Source organism: Ruditapes philippinarum, unplaced genomic scaffold, assembly GCF_026571515.1.
Source record: "Ruditapes philippinarum isolate M1 unplaced genomic scaffold, ASM2657151v2 ctg9418_1_1_1_1, whole genome shotgun sequence".
In the NCBI taxonomy this organism is placed as follows: domain Eukaryota; kingdom Metazoa; phylum Mollusca; class Bivalvia; order Venerida; family Veneridae; genus Ruditapes; species Ruditapes philippinarum.
In genome coordinates this window covers 47,706-62,572 of record NW_026861151.1, presented here as the reverse complement: position 1 = coordinate 62,572, position 14,867 = coordinate 47,706, and the positions used below count along the sequence as shown (strand labels likewise).

At 32.0% G+C, this 14,867-nt stretch overlaps 1 protein-coding gene across 1 annotated transcript; it reads right to left on the bottom strand.

The window, feature by feature from the left end:
- Window positions 1-4,793: 4,793 nt before the first annotated feature.
- Window positions 4,794-10,663, bottom strand: LOC132714706 (P-selectin-like). The gene is made up of 2 exons (XM_060697619.1): window positions 10,438-10,663; window positions 4,794-5,044 (listed from the first exon to the last, which is right to left on the bottom strand). Exons 1-2 carry the CDS (start codon window positions 10,571-10,573, stop codon window positions 4,815-4,817), a joined length of 366 nt encoding a protein of 121 aa, XP_060553602.1. The 5' UTR covers window positions 10,574-10,663; the 3' UTR covers window positions 4,794-4,814.
- Window positions 10,664-14,867: the final 4,204 nt, after the last annotated feature.

Below are 14,867 nucleotides of genomic sequence, written 5' to 3'. Positions count from 1 at the left end.
AAAAAAATAAAAAAAGAATTATCACATTTTCGTTTGTAGAAAACATTTTGGCAATGAAAAATCTGGTTATGCCATGTGTGGTATTTCCTGAAAGCATTAAATCCCACTTTACCTCAAAAAGCTAATTTTTTAATTCTTAAAAACCCTGTTTTTTTTTAGTTATTGCTAATGAATCGGTCCAAAAATCATGCTCATTTGCTATAATAATCGGAAACTTTCTTTGCATCTTTAGCTATTAGTTGGCAAATTGGGTATTTTATAATTTGTTTCCAAGTAATTTAGTATTTTGTATTGGGAAGTCACAATATTACTTCTTTTGTTACAATTAGGCTACCTTTCCAACACATAACGCATATTCAGCGCCTATTTTTCAGTTTTTAAAAACAATTTAACATGCATTTAATCCATTATCAAACAAATGTTTTGATATTTCTAAAGTACTAAAGATATTGGATTTCTGAGGGAGGCATAATACGCCTTGAAAATATTTCATATAATTTACGGACAGATTGGAAAGTCTCGTGTGAAGTAAAATTCAACTATTGTTAAACATTGAGAGAAAGTGTTTATCAAATTCAATTGAATCATTTTGATTTTCTTATTTATGAATTCCATTTTTTCATTTTCATAAAAGTTTTACAAATTTTATCATAAATATATGTCATTCGGATAAAAATGAATCGCTATGAGTAATGCATGATAGTTTTTGTCAGTCAACACATGAGCCTATTTTATCAAACATTCAGCATAACTTCTAATTATATTTAAGATAATATTTAAGATAATATTATAACGCTCATATTAATTATCTCCAAAATATCTCGACTCACGTTTAGTTGAATTACAAATATGTACATGTCCTTACATTTGACAAAATGCTGTTCCTTTGTTCGTTTCGTTAAGGTGACAACGGAGTCAATTATCACTGAAAATACCTAAAATGAGATTTTTTGCTACGTAGATTTATCAACCTTTTCTGAACACATTCGTGATTTAATTTTGGAAGCAGTTTGTCCAAAAAATGTGTTTTTAAACGTTTTAAAACGGTACCTATACTATTTGTATCTGCTATTCGCGTAACCTGTCGATTATCGATAACGCTCCGCCCCCTGTTGAGGCATCAATGAGGGAAATCGGTAGTTCCATATATCCGGGTCCATATTGGTCCATACTTCTCGTAATACATGTATCGTACAACTACCGTACATCTTTTATGAATATCTCAACATTTATCCTTTTATTACAAATTAAGAAATTGTCGGCCAATGTACGTAACATAATGAATGAAACATAAATAATTAAGATAGCGGCAAATCGCACGACCACGTGGTTGATTAAAAATGTAGTTGCTAAAATATCCATAATATGTGAAAATAATTTGTCTGTCCCGTTAATCTGATAGATATTACATTGAGTTGATAGACTTTTGTACGGATTCAAGGCTTACTTTACATTCAACCTCGTTTCCTAACAATGTCAAGTAAAACAACAACAAAAACAGACAACATTTTTTATGTGAACGCCTATATGACTTGTGGTAAGGTGTCCCTGACAAATTTCTAAACCATTTTAAGATTGTCTAAGGATGATTATTTCTCTATAAATAAAAAAGATATTAAATATATATTCTCAGTGAAAATAAATTGTTCGCCAGTAAATCGGACACAGTACTAATAAATCTGAAATTTATTGTCAATCCCGGTAGAAACTGGATCTTTCTATGCCGTGCATAGATGATATTCATAATAGAAGTCAAGAAGGCCAGATCATAATGATCGAGTAATACCTTTTATTTCTATTAAAATATGTGAAGCATTATCAATTTGGTGGAAAAATATATAATATCCCCGTTCTTATTTGTACATCTAACATGGACTTTAAAAGACTGTCAGAAGCTCAGTTTTTGTGTTGTTATTTTATTTTATATTTTAAACGGAATTTCATACACGAATACACAGACAGAGTGACACTGGTATAATACAATAATAATGCTGATGATAATAATAAACTTCAAAAGGAAACAATTAAATACCCCCCGCTAGCGGTGCGCAAATGCGTTCCATTTCCCCCCACTGAGTGCCTCAAATTTTTACCGATAGTCACGTGACATGTGCGACAGATACCAGACGAACAGTAAATCACGTTAATTAGAATTGAAGAAATTTCGGCTATAAACTGATATTAATCAGCAGCTTTTTAATTGGTCAGATGTCACTGGGTCATAAAATGTTGTTAGAGTATGTTACCGCAACTTGTGACCCTCTCTGGTGCGATATTTGTGTATTATGCAATTATTTAGCGTGAAACGTAGGGGTCCGAGAGAGAACAGCCGATTTATGACACTTCGTTTGATGCGGGTCGGACTTACTTTGAATCGGCATAACTTTTTTAATAATCAAGCAATTAACATGCGGTTTAAAGCACATGAAAGGAAATTCATTTACGGAGGGAACCGTGTCAGGGATTTTTGTTTGCTGAATAGGCGACTTAATTATCTTTAATTACGTAATATGTATGGTGAAAAAAGTCGCATAAAATGTTTGACGTTACGTAATATTTTTTTGAGAAAGGTTAGAAAAAATTTGAGACACGGTTCCCCAGATAATATAAGTATGGTTATTTTCCAAAAGTTTGATGACAAAAAATAAAAAATGACTTTGATATGACGATTTAAAATTTTAAGATTTTTATTCAAAATCAATCATTTACAAAGGCATTTTTTTCAAATATGTTATTTTTTATGATGGTCAACGACATTTAATGCACAAAGATTAAATAAATAACAATTATTACTAAAATAACTTTGTTTAAATGACATTTATGTGAGTACCATGGAAAGTGTCTGTTGTCACCTTAAGTTTGTATTATTTTTTTTTTATTAATATTTACAATATAAGTGTATGTAATTCTTAAATGCATACCCGTGAAATATAGTTTGACATGTTAAATAACTTGTATAAAGATTTGTATGACAAAGATATAAAACTGTATGTACAACCATACTAATATCTGCACTAATAGTATGCTCTTCCGTGTAATGTATCTCATGATCAATGACTTGGTACCGAGCAAAGTGTTGTTCAAGTATGTAATAAATATGTGACTGAATGTATCGAAGATCATGAAAATGAATGAAATTTCGATCGCATCCGGTATGTTATATATTAAAAAAAAACATTAATAAACGATCCGAAAACAATACAAATGTTTCCTGACCTCAGGTGCAATTATTGGACGAAACTGAATAGTCTTTTTTTCCAAGTGACTGCAATAATTATATTACTAGATCTGTAAAAATTTTCATTCCCAAATTCGTACATACGAGTAAGTATGATAAGTATACATATTCAGATTTTCTCTATACAGTGTCAAATTATCTTTTAATTTTATCATTATTTTCACAGTTTAGCCCTAAAATAAAATTATGTTTGTTTCCCCTTCTCAACCTATCCGAAGAAAATCCCGCGACCCGGAAAATTTTATTTCAGTTTCAGGTCTGAACATTTTTTTTTTCGGTTGTTATCTGGGTACTAAATTGAATCAGTATGAAATGTTCTGAGTACGAAAGGGTTCACTCTTCCCGCTCGCATTCATGTATACATGCCTGTAATTCTCAATATGACGAAATAGTCTACGCTCCGCTTATTTCAAAACGGTCTTCGAAACATTTTTCATTAGTCAATAAAATTTGAAAACCAATGACACAAATTATCGAGAGTACTGAAGGTGGCGGACTACATGTTAGATGTCAATAAACATCAATTAAAAATCGATAAATTTCGAATAGGACCAATTCCGAATATACAAAAATGAGGGATTATTTAATTGGTAGGTCTTGTTCACGATCGATCGTGTGCCACATATTAACGTATTGCTAATTAATGTTGATACATTTGAAATTTTTGTTTACAATTTCAATGGACCCAGCAATTGTTGATACGTTAAAACACGCAGGTCACAAGATGTTATATGTCCAGTGATATCGATAATACTTTAAAATAATTTGAAAATAATCGAATAATTATCGTTATGCATGCAACTTGTATTTTCACTTCTACTGTAGTGTAAATTCATAAGAACATTTATAAATTTTTTGCGTAATTTTCGAATTTTAGTGCAACCCCACTTTGGTTGCAGGTTGTTCCTGAATAGGCCCGGAATTTTTAACGTAAAAATTGAGTTTCAAAAGGATTGAAAAACTGTATTAATATCTACATTCAAACTTGGTTTGTTTCAGTATATCAGCAAAAGCAAGAGATTTACGTAAGAACGATATCCTTCTTTTATCAATGCCATACTGTTAGTGCCGTCTGAAACTATTTCAAGCTCTATTTGTAAATTGTAAATGTGTATACATGTTTGAAATAAAGTATGTTTAAACTAAAACTAAATAACAAATGATTTGCATATTAATATTGTTCTAAATAAACATATCGGAGTATTCCGGCCGTAGACGTATTCGAACCCCTCAATAACCTTCATCGAACGAACATTTCCGAATTCATTAGATGTGACTACCTTAGACATAAATAGCAAAAAGAAAAAGAAAAAAAAACAAAGAAGAAAACACAACAGAAAAGAAGAGGAAAACAAAGAACAAAACATGCATTATTTATGTATTAAACAAGTGTTTAAAGTAGTTAAATTTTAAAACCTTTATAGAGTGTATAAATCTTTGACTTACGAATTTGTTTGCATTAAGGGGTATTATTTAATGGGCTCCATGTAAGGAAACAAATAAGAAAAAAAGAAAAGAAGAAGAAAACAACGAACAAAAATGCATTATTTATGTATTAAAAAAGTGTATAAAGTAGTTAAATTTTAAAATCTTTATTGAGTGTATAAATCTTTGACTTACGAATTTTGCATTCAGGAGGATTATTTGTTGGGCTCCATGTACTGTTGTGTTGACAGGTCATTTGATTGGGGCCATCAAGTGTGTACCCTTCGTCACAAGTGAATGTAACAACGCAACCGGAGGTCCAATCCCCACACTGGGCCTCACTCATTTGTCCATTAGTTGGTAGAGTAAGCCTTGGACATCCTTTTTTAAAATAAAGAAAAGTAAAATGACTATCAACATGCATACTAAAATTTTGAGTTCGTGAGATATTTGAAAAATAAAAATAATGAATAAACCTGTGTAATACATGTATATACAAAAAACACCACTACCTGCGTATTCAAATCTTTCACATTGTAAACAAAAGCTGTCATTGGAGACAGCGAGCTCGACCAATTTAATTCCTGACCAAAAACTATGGAAATAGATCAATTATAATATATAATTTTTGTATCAGTATCAAGAAAGCACAACTCAAATATTCAACACCACATAATATAGATGTGACCATGTCTTAAAATTAACATTCATTTCTCTATGAAATCTGAAGTTAATCCTGTCAGTAACAAAAATGAAAGATGGTAAAAAGTAAACATTTTTTAAAGTAAAATAAAGAGTTCAAAGAGGAAATAACTCTTGAAATTAAGATGCAAGAGTTATGAACATTTAACACGAATGTGTAAGTAATGACAAAGAACAATTATCTTAAGTCTACAGTAGCTACCATTTGAAATAAGAAAGATAATACTTAAAAAATATATAACAATTTTCAAGTAAATTCCAAAAAATGATCACAAATGACAAAGGTGTTGATAACAAACCATTGTCGGATACCCACGGCCGAACCATAAACATTAATTATGTGACATGTTTATCAATCGTGGGTATCCGACGATGATAACAAATATATTTTGACGTATGAATAAAGTCCCTAAAGAAATAAAGAAAAAGTAGGTTTAAAGGGAAGATAATTCGGAATATAGTAATCCTTTGAAAATTAAAGAAGTAAGAGAGAGAGAAAAAAATTCCAAGTTCAGTGGGTAATTATTCTGGAAATATCCATGCTAGAGATATGAATCTTGTCACATGGTTATATTAAGTAACAAATATTTCAAGTTGAAGTAGGTATAACTTAAAGAATTTTTAAAAAAAATAAATTCTATGTTCAATGGGGAAGAATTCTGACAAAATGTGAGCAAAAGTTATGAATCTTGCCACACATCATGTGGGTAAAGTTATGGAACATATATTTGAAGTTTGAAGTAGATTTCTTAAGAAATAAAGAAGTTAAAGTTAAAAAATACGTTTTAAAAAAGAAACTATAAGTTTATGGGGCCGGATAATTCTTTAAAATTAAATGTTAACGTTAAAATCTTTGTTTCGTAAGATGTGCTTAATGATAAGAAGATATATTTGAAGTTTGAAATTGACCCCTTATGAAATAAAATGTAACAGTAAAAATAATATTTTTAAGAACAATTTTAATTTCAAGAGGCGATAATTCTGAAATCATTACTTTTAGAGTTACGAACCTTGTCAAAAATGTTTTCTCAAAGTGATTTTTCTTTTTATATATCTTTTAAATAACTTAAACTAACAAGAACTGTCTTTCGAACATTATTAATTATAATTGCCGTTTTTATTGTTGTTTTAACCTTATCACAAATTAAAAAGTAAGGCCGCTGGGCCGTAAGGCCGCCGACATCACGCCTCTAGGCCGCCGACTTCGCACCGCTATAGGCCGCCAACTTCAAGCGACCAGGCCGCTTGGCTGCTAGGCACTGCGCAACATCGAACCGTACGCACATCGTCAAAGTGCATGTTGTTTACAACGTGGAGTACACAATGGGAAAATTAAATGTGTATATTAGCTCTCTGGCTCGGTTATATCAAAAAGGGGAACATCTAGATAGGTAATGAATGGGTTTATCTTCTTTTAAATACTCGGTAAAGGTATACAAAGGTTTGCTAGCACTGAACTCCTCAATTACATGTCGTTAATTCAATTTCTATGTTTAATATTCTCTGTAATAAACATGATTCCTAGTGAAGTCTCCCGGAAAACAGTAATTTTGGCATAACTTAAAGCGGTAAGTACTTTAAACCTAATTTGATATTTATAATAGATATATAAAAAAATATGCGGGACTAGGTTCTTTCATCATAATTATGGCTGCGCAGTATCATTTTACATTTAAAATGATTCTATGAAGTGACAAATAGTGTACGTGTGATTCATTTACCTATATTTTGAATATGTGTTACGATAAACTGAATAAAAAAATGCGTATTATTTCTCTCCCAAAAAGGAAAATGTTAACTTCTCAAGATTTTGTAAAATTACTAATTAGATATGACTATGTTTAGCATCAGATTGCGTATGCACGACAAAATATTACATCCAGTCGAGTTTTCATAGCAAGGTGTATAAAAGGTGTATAAGATGCTCTTAACGACAAATATGGTAAATGTTTATTGTTGTCTTTACGTTAAACTGCTTGTTTGTATTACACGAACACTTAATTCTGCTGCAATATTTAGATTATCCAGCCGTGGTGTAAGAGGTTCTTATTTTGTTTAAATAAATAAATTAATTAAAATGTTAATTTTTTTTATATTTTGTACCAGTTGTTAATATTTGGTTATTTCTGTGATATAATTAATAAAAACTAAAATTTCATAAATATTTGAACAAATTGGAAAATTTCATACAAATTAAAATATTGATATAATAAACAGAATCATTTTTTTGTTATTGAAAATTCATTCCAACACTCCTCGTGATTTTGTCACCATACACAAAGAAGAAAAAAACAGTGTTAAACTGCCAAGGGGGTAGGGGACCTAAAATGAACAGTTTGTACTTCAGTGTGGCCAGAAACACAATTCCAAATGTTTCAAAATCTGTAACACAGACCACGGGAGCTTGACTTTTAATCAATACATCACAGAATATACGTATATTAGTGATATAGCCCTTTTCTCTATATAAAAAAACGAGATAAGGGCTATATCACTAATATACGTATATTTTGTGATGTATTGATTAAATGTCAAGTTCCTGTGCACAGACAGATAATCATATGCACAGCATTATTCAAGGATATATAATAAATGCATTGCTCCTAAGATTAATGACTGACTGTAATTTATATTTACACCCACCCGACAAAAATCACACCTAAAATATACAAACGTGCGCGATATTTCACAAAATTTATCAAAAGTTTCTAACTTTTTTTTTGGCGCCAACGCCATTCGTCGTCGATTCCTACGCATCAAAAATACCAACCGGTGTTAAATAGACACCGTTCAGACCGATATTAATGAAAAAAAAATAAAAATCATTAAAAAATAAAACTTGGAAACAAGATTGTTTCGGCAACATGAACCTGGAGAATAGGTCATAACGTTTGGCAATCTGACTAAAGTTCAGACCTACTTTTTTCTTCCATGTAGATCTTCAATGTAGATCTGATGATGACCGTATACGAGGGATATTCGAAATGTATTGCTTATTTCCATCTGGAGACTTCAAATTTCAAGTTGGCTCAAAAGTGTTCTTTTCATGCCCTCGAATAAGTCCCCGTGGCTAGAAATGCAAAGTTTCAGCCGATGTATCTACTTCTTGAAAGCGTCACGATACGCCGATTTGGGCACAGTAATAAGGTATTGATGAATGGCAGATCCAAGTGTCTGTCGGGACTTGTATTTCCGCCCAGCAAGTAAGGATTTTAATTTCGGAAACAATAAAACATCACATGGGGCAATGTCTGGAGAATACTGGGGATGAGGCAAAACAGTTACTTTTTCTTTTTTCAAAAACGCCAAAACTATTGCGGAGGTATGAGCGAGGGCATTGTCATGTTTAAGACCGATATGCTTAAAACCAGTTACAGGGCGTTGTTTCTTAAAATACTTTTTCAGTTTCTTAGGTACTACGTTTTTGTAGTACCTTCCAGTGATACTTCTGTCCTTTTTCACCAGCACTTTTATTGCGACTCCTTCACCAGAGAAGACAATTGCATACAAAACCTTCTTTGCACTCAAAGTCCGTTTGGCAATTATTGGGCGTCTGTTGTGTTTAGCGGCCCAGATTTTGTTGCTAACTTTTCTGACAGGCTCAAAATAATGGACCCAAGTTTCATCTCCTGTGACGAAATTGGCAAACTGTTTTTTTGTCATATTTTGGAAACATTTGAAGCAGCTTTTTGGCCACCTTAACCCGTTGCCTCTTTTGCTAATCGGTCATCAGATTTGGCACCCATCTTGCGGAAATTTTTCTGACTTTAAAATGATTCTTCAAAATAAAGTGAACCGTTGATAGTGATATGCCTACCTTTCCTGCAATATCATGAACTGTAAATCTGACATCTCCTTCAATGATATTCTTTATTTTGGAAACGATTTCGTTACGAGATGCAGAGTTTGGGCTACCTGATTTTGGTGCATTTTTGATGCACTTTTCACTAGATTCAAATTTCTTTTCCATCGCCTTACTGTGTCATAAGACAGACAAGAAGGCCCATAGCAGTAGTAAGTTCAGTCATTAACTGCCAGTTTTGAGCAAGCTTTGATGTAAACCCGTATTTCATCTTTTAGTTGACGCTTCTGCCAACTATTTTTACTACAGTGGCCAATGACTGCGTGTATTTAAATGGCAAATTGTATGTCTTACACTTAGTCTAACATGTACATTTATAGACCGTTGTGTAGGTATTGAATTACCCTATACAGGTATCTGTTGGGTTTTTATCGTGTCCCACGTGGATCACGAGATAGAGGACAATAAGCAATTCTTTTCGAACAGCACTCGTAGTTTTGCCTTCTTTATAATTCGGATTTCCCAAGAAAACTTTTTATAGCCATGCAATCAAACCGGTTTTTACAGATAGACATTAGAAGTAGTATCAAAATAGCGTTATCCACGGAAGTTAAAACAATTGTTGATTTTTGTTAGAAAAAATGTTTGAAGTAATTTTTAACAAATTTACTTGTAATAATAAAGTCAATTTTTAATGGGCAAGATTGTTTTACGAATTTACCTTTCGGCTATTTAGACAACATGAAAATTACCTCTTCACTATTGGTTAAAATTAGGAACCGAATAGTTTTCAAAGTAATGAATGCTCGCTTATTATTGGTTGTTTGAAAGACCACGAGAAGGTTACTGCCTTTGGGAGAATGTTAGATCCTAATGTGTAGCATAATTTAGGAGCTGATTTTTATTACATTGTAACGTTAGGAATTTCGTGATTAGAATAATCACTTGTTTTAGTTATATGAAACTTTACAATGTATCATTTATTTTTGTCGTTCGGATGATATGTATGGCAATAATTTATCTAGATAGGCAATCAATTTGCCAGCCAACAACCAAACGCTTTCTTTATAAAGAGCTCTCTGATATATCATGTAGTCTACTGACGCTTAGTTGAAATACGAAAATGTACATGTCCTATCAATTGACAAATTGATGTACTATTATTCATTTCGTAAGTTTGATTTATTCATATAATGTATACAATATACATAAGTCATTTAGTCTGACATGTTAAAAGCATATATTTCAATTGGCATATATAACTACATACCTCCAATGAAACAATCTGCTGGATCATTGTTGTCCCATATACCGTTTGCTTGACAAGTCGCAAACTGATGAGGTCGAGGAAAAACAGGTAATGCGGGACACCGGTATGAGACACGACAACTAGGATATCTGCACATGTATACTGCCGATCCATATAAAGGTTGCCGTGGAACTGGGCAAACTGTTGAAATGCATGTAACATCATGTGACTTCGTATGTAATATATCATCTATCTATCTATCTCTGGATACTGCCAACCCCTCTTACGAGTGTTACAGGCAGGTATACATTGTATACATTTAAGAAACAGCTTTAAGATACAAGGGAATCCGGGAACCAGTCCCTAGCTCTTATTGAATAGACCCCTTGGTTCTTTTACATGCCCAGTGTATAGCACTGATACATGCGAGGATTTCCTGGATTTCTTACCAGTACACCTCTATGTAGGTGGGAAACACTGAAAGTGTCTCTGAAAAATCCCAAGGGTGTAACCCAGGATCGAACCCGGGACCTCAGGAGTGATAGTCAGTGGTTTAACCAACTGAGCTATCGCGCCATCTATTCTAAATTTTAGATGCACATCATAAAAATTATTTAATAATACATTATAACAGAAAGAAAGAAAGAAAGAAAGAAAGAAAGAAAGAAAGAAAGAAAAAACGGGAAAACAAATGCTTTTCACAGTCATGCTGTTCCTGCATCAAAGATTAATTGCATGCATTTCGTAAAAGATGAGCATACTAGACGCTTATATCTGCATAAACATGTACGTGTAATTTTATTGTTATGGTATATAAATACATGTAATAGCAAATGACCTACATAGAAATGATTACAATAAAGAATTCAATAACCCTTCCAATCATGTAATTTCTTAATTTGCCAGCAGCTTTTATCATTCTAACATTTAAGGCAAATGAAACCTTTTGAATCGTTTTGTTCATGTGATATACAAAAACATAGCTACAATAAAACAACCATTCAATCAACAAACAAACACAAAAACGAACAAAACAGACGATTATTGTAGTTTATAACCACCTTAGGAAACAAACAAACAAACAAACAAATAGAAAAGAAAAGAAAAAAAAAACAACATGAATTGACGGCACAAGTTACTTGACTTACTAATTTGTTTGCATTCAGGAGGATTATTTGTTGGGTCCCATGTACCGTTATCTTGACAGATCAATAAACTTGGGCCATCAAGTGTGTAACCTTCGTCACAGGTGAATGTTAGCTCGCAACCGCTGATCTGACGTTCGCAGTTGGTTGTCATTTGCCCATTATTTGGTTGAGTAAGCGTTAAACATTCTTTTGTAAAATCAGAAAAATATGACCATTAACATGCATTAACTTCTATAATACAAGAAGTTTGAGTTTGTGAAATATTGTAAATTTTCTACTATACTTTTACAAAACAAGAGCACCGTATAGGCGTGGCAATATATGTCCGAACTTAATAAGATTTCAAGTAATCACAGAGAGGATACCCATTTATAACATTTGTCGAAACTATGTTTTATTTCAATTACCAATATCCAGATCTACATTGATAATGCCAAAGAGCTTTGCTCCTGTTACATAAGTGGCAATTATAAAATATTATGCCACAACTTTTGCTGTAGAGGACAAGTACAAGTCATGCCCTTTAAAAAGCTATACAGAGTCATGAATATTTATCTACATGCAATTTACAGGAAGTAGGCCTATATGTACTGACGGAAAAAAACAACAATAATGTTTTTTAAATGATAAAAAATCAAAGAAACATATGAATAATATTATACCAGAAATTTTAAAGCTCAAAAAAATGTCTAAAAATAAACAAAAATCAAATTGCTATAATTATATGCTTAAGAAATAATATATCCCAAACAGTGATTTTATCGCTCAATAACATCACTGTTTGGAGTTCGGATGCGAGGAATTATATCACGAGGGCGTAGCCCGAGTGATATAATGATGCGCATACGAACGACAAACAGTGATGTTATCAAGCGATAAAATCACTGATTTGGATATATTATTTCGATTCTAACACGACATCAACAAATAAATGTTGCCGTACTTGATAGTTAAGCAAAATTGCGCCTGATTTGTTTCCGTACTTATTTTCAGCGCGTCGGATTTTTAGTGGTTACGTCACGTGTATAATGATTACGTCACATGTCTAAATATAGAACGTCAAACTGTGCATCTGTTGCATAATAACACACACTTTCTGTTCTTCTATGTTCAATAGGGAAAAATGCGGGTCGTGTTAGAATTACAAATAATTTTCTTTTTTATTATCCCCTTTACATTCATAACATCATCAATACTCACACAAACATCCATCACAAAACTGATAATAGTGATGACACATGCTTAAAATCTATGCATTGCATGTTGGAGGAAAGACTTTTAAAACAGGTATACTATATAAATCTGTGTGCATGTCAACTGCGCCAGACCTACCCATCATTTAACCAATCAACTGCACACAGCGGTTTTTTAATATCAGTAAAATGATTTTTGGAACGATTGCAGGGTTCTTCTACGTAATAATACGCGGCAAATATCTGAGATCTGGGATTTGTAACTATACATAAGAATACATATATGAAAGTAAGTTTTTCTATCTATGTGCACGTGAGCCCTTGGACAGGGCCAATATTGACTTCAGGAACATGATTTATGTAAATTTTGTAGATGTCAACAAGGGATACTTCATGCAAAATATCTAAACTTTAACATAAATATATTATTATTATGAAAAAAATGTTCTTATAACCTTCTTTGATTTAAAGCCTTTAAAATTCAGCAATTCAAAATGCAGTGGTAGACATGGGCTTAACTTAACATATTGGTATTTCTTCCTATGAACATATATTCTGTTCTTATGTATAACAAGACAGGTACTACCACTTTACATCACATATCAGTCTTTCATTTAGAGAGGGATTATCTATAATAGAGCAAAACAGTATTTATATATCAATGTTTTGATATTTTACTTTTAAAATGCCTCATTTACAACTTATTGTTATTTAGTGAATATAACATATCGTAAGAAAAACATTAGTTAATAAGATTGACTTATTTCAAAATAATTAAATCATATAAACCTATAAAAGCTCCTCAACTATTATAATCTTAAAAGAAGAAAAACCTAAAAATATGAAGTTTGAAAAAAAAACATTAAAAAGTAATAGATTTTGAAAAATAAAAGTAAGTAAATACATATATATTGGGAGGAAAAATACTAATAAATTCATATATTGTAATATTCCTACTTCTATAAGGATTTGAATGAGTCAGTGTGACCTTGACCTGAGGTAGTTCAAAACTGTGCTTTGCAATATAAATATTTCTGCCAAAAAGGTTTAGATTTTATACATTCAATCGGTTTAAAAGAAACAGAGCGGCCACAATATTTTGATATTAATACAAAATGACTTAGTGTGACCTTCACCACCTACGCTCTGCACATCGTTTGATTATGGTTAACATTCTGCCAAGAAGTTTCAATTTCCTTCCACCGGTTCAAAAATGGAGATCGGACAAGAAAATTTACTAACAGACGGACGGACCGACCGAAAAACAGGTGCAAAATAATATACGCAGAAAGTCCTTCGGGCGTAAAAATGAAATAAATACGTCCTGTTCTTTTTCTGAAACATTTAAATTTTATTTTTTAGACATTGATTACAGGAAAAAATAATTAATTGTTTCTTAAATAAATGAAAAAAGAGTTACTTCAAAAAACTTCTTTGTTCATTAATTATTAATATAGCTTTCAGCTACACGTTTTAAGTGCACTTAGCTCTAAATATTTAAAACAATATATTTATACACACAAAAACGTTCAATAAAAAAAGATGCACAAATTTCCTAACCCGGCATAGAAGTACAGTTTGGGGGATTCATCCACCCTGCTCCACACATCATTTGAATGTTCCCGTCTAGTTTAAATCCGGCATTACACGTGACATTTGCCGTGCATAACATCGTTGTGCACGTATATGAAAGCTGTGCATTCGGCACAAATGGTTTGCCACACTCTGAAAGAATGCAATTCAATGACAAAAATTGTTTCTTTGTGTTTAATGAATTGACAGGATATAAAGCTAATCTTATGCAATATTTATATAAAATCAATCAATAGTAAACTTACATTGTTTCTATAATTTTATGTTTGTTTCACTTACGGATCCTGTATGTCTTGTGATTGATATATACCATGTATGTATGTTGTTAATGTTTAATGAGGGTCCATCCGCCCGTAAGGGCACAAAAAGCAGCTCTCGCTTTTTAGTACGGATCCCATTGATATATACCACACTTCCAAAAAAAAAAAAAAAAAAAAAAAATATATATATATATGTATATAATTCTGCAAATAAAACAATTTTCAAACATCAAAGAATATGTAAAATGTGTACTGCA

Bases quoted from the DNA above. Each gene is read 5' to 3' on its own strand.
- LOC132714706 (XM_060697619.1), bottom strand. From the start codon at position 10,573: ATGTGCAGATATCCTAGTTGTCGTGTCTCATACCGGTGTCCCGCATTA. The intron at 5,045-10,437 runs GTATGTAGTTAT...ATTTTAAAAAAG, and splicing joins AGCAGATTGTTTCATTGGAG to GATGTCCAAGGCTTACTCTA.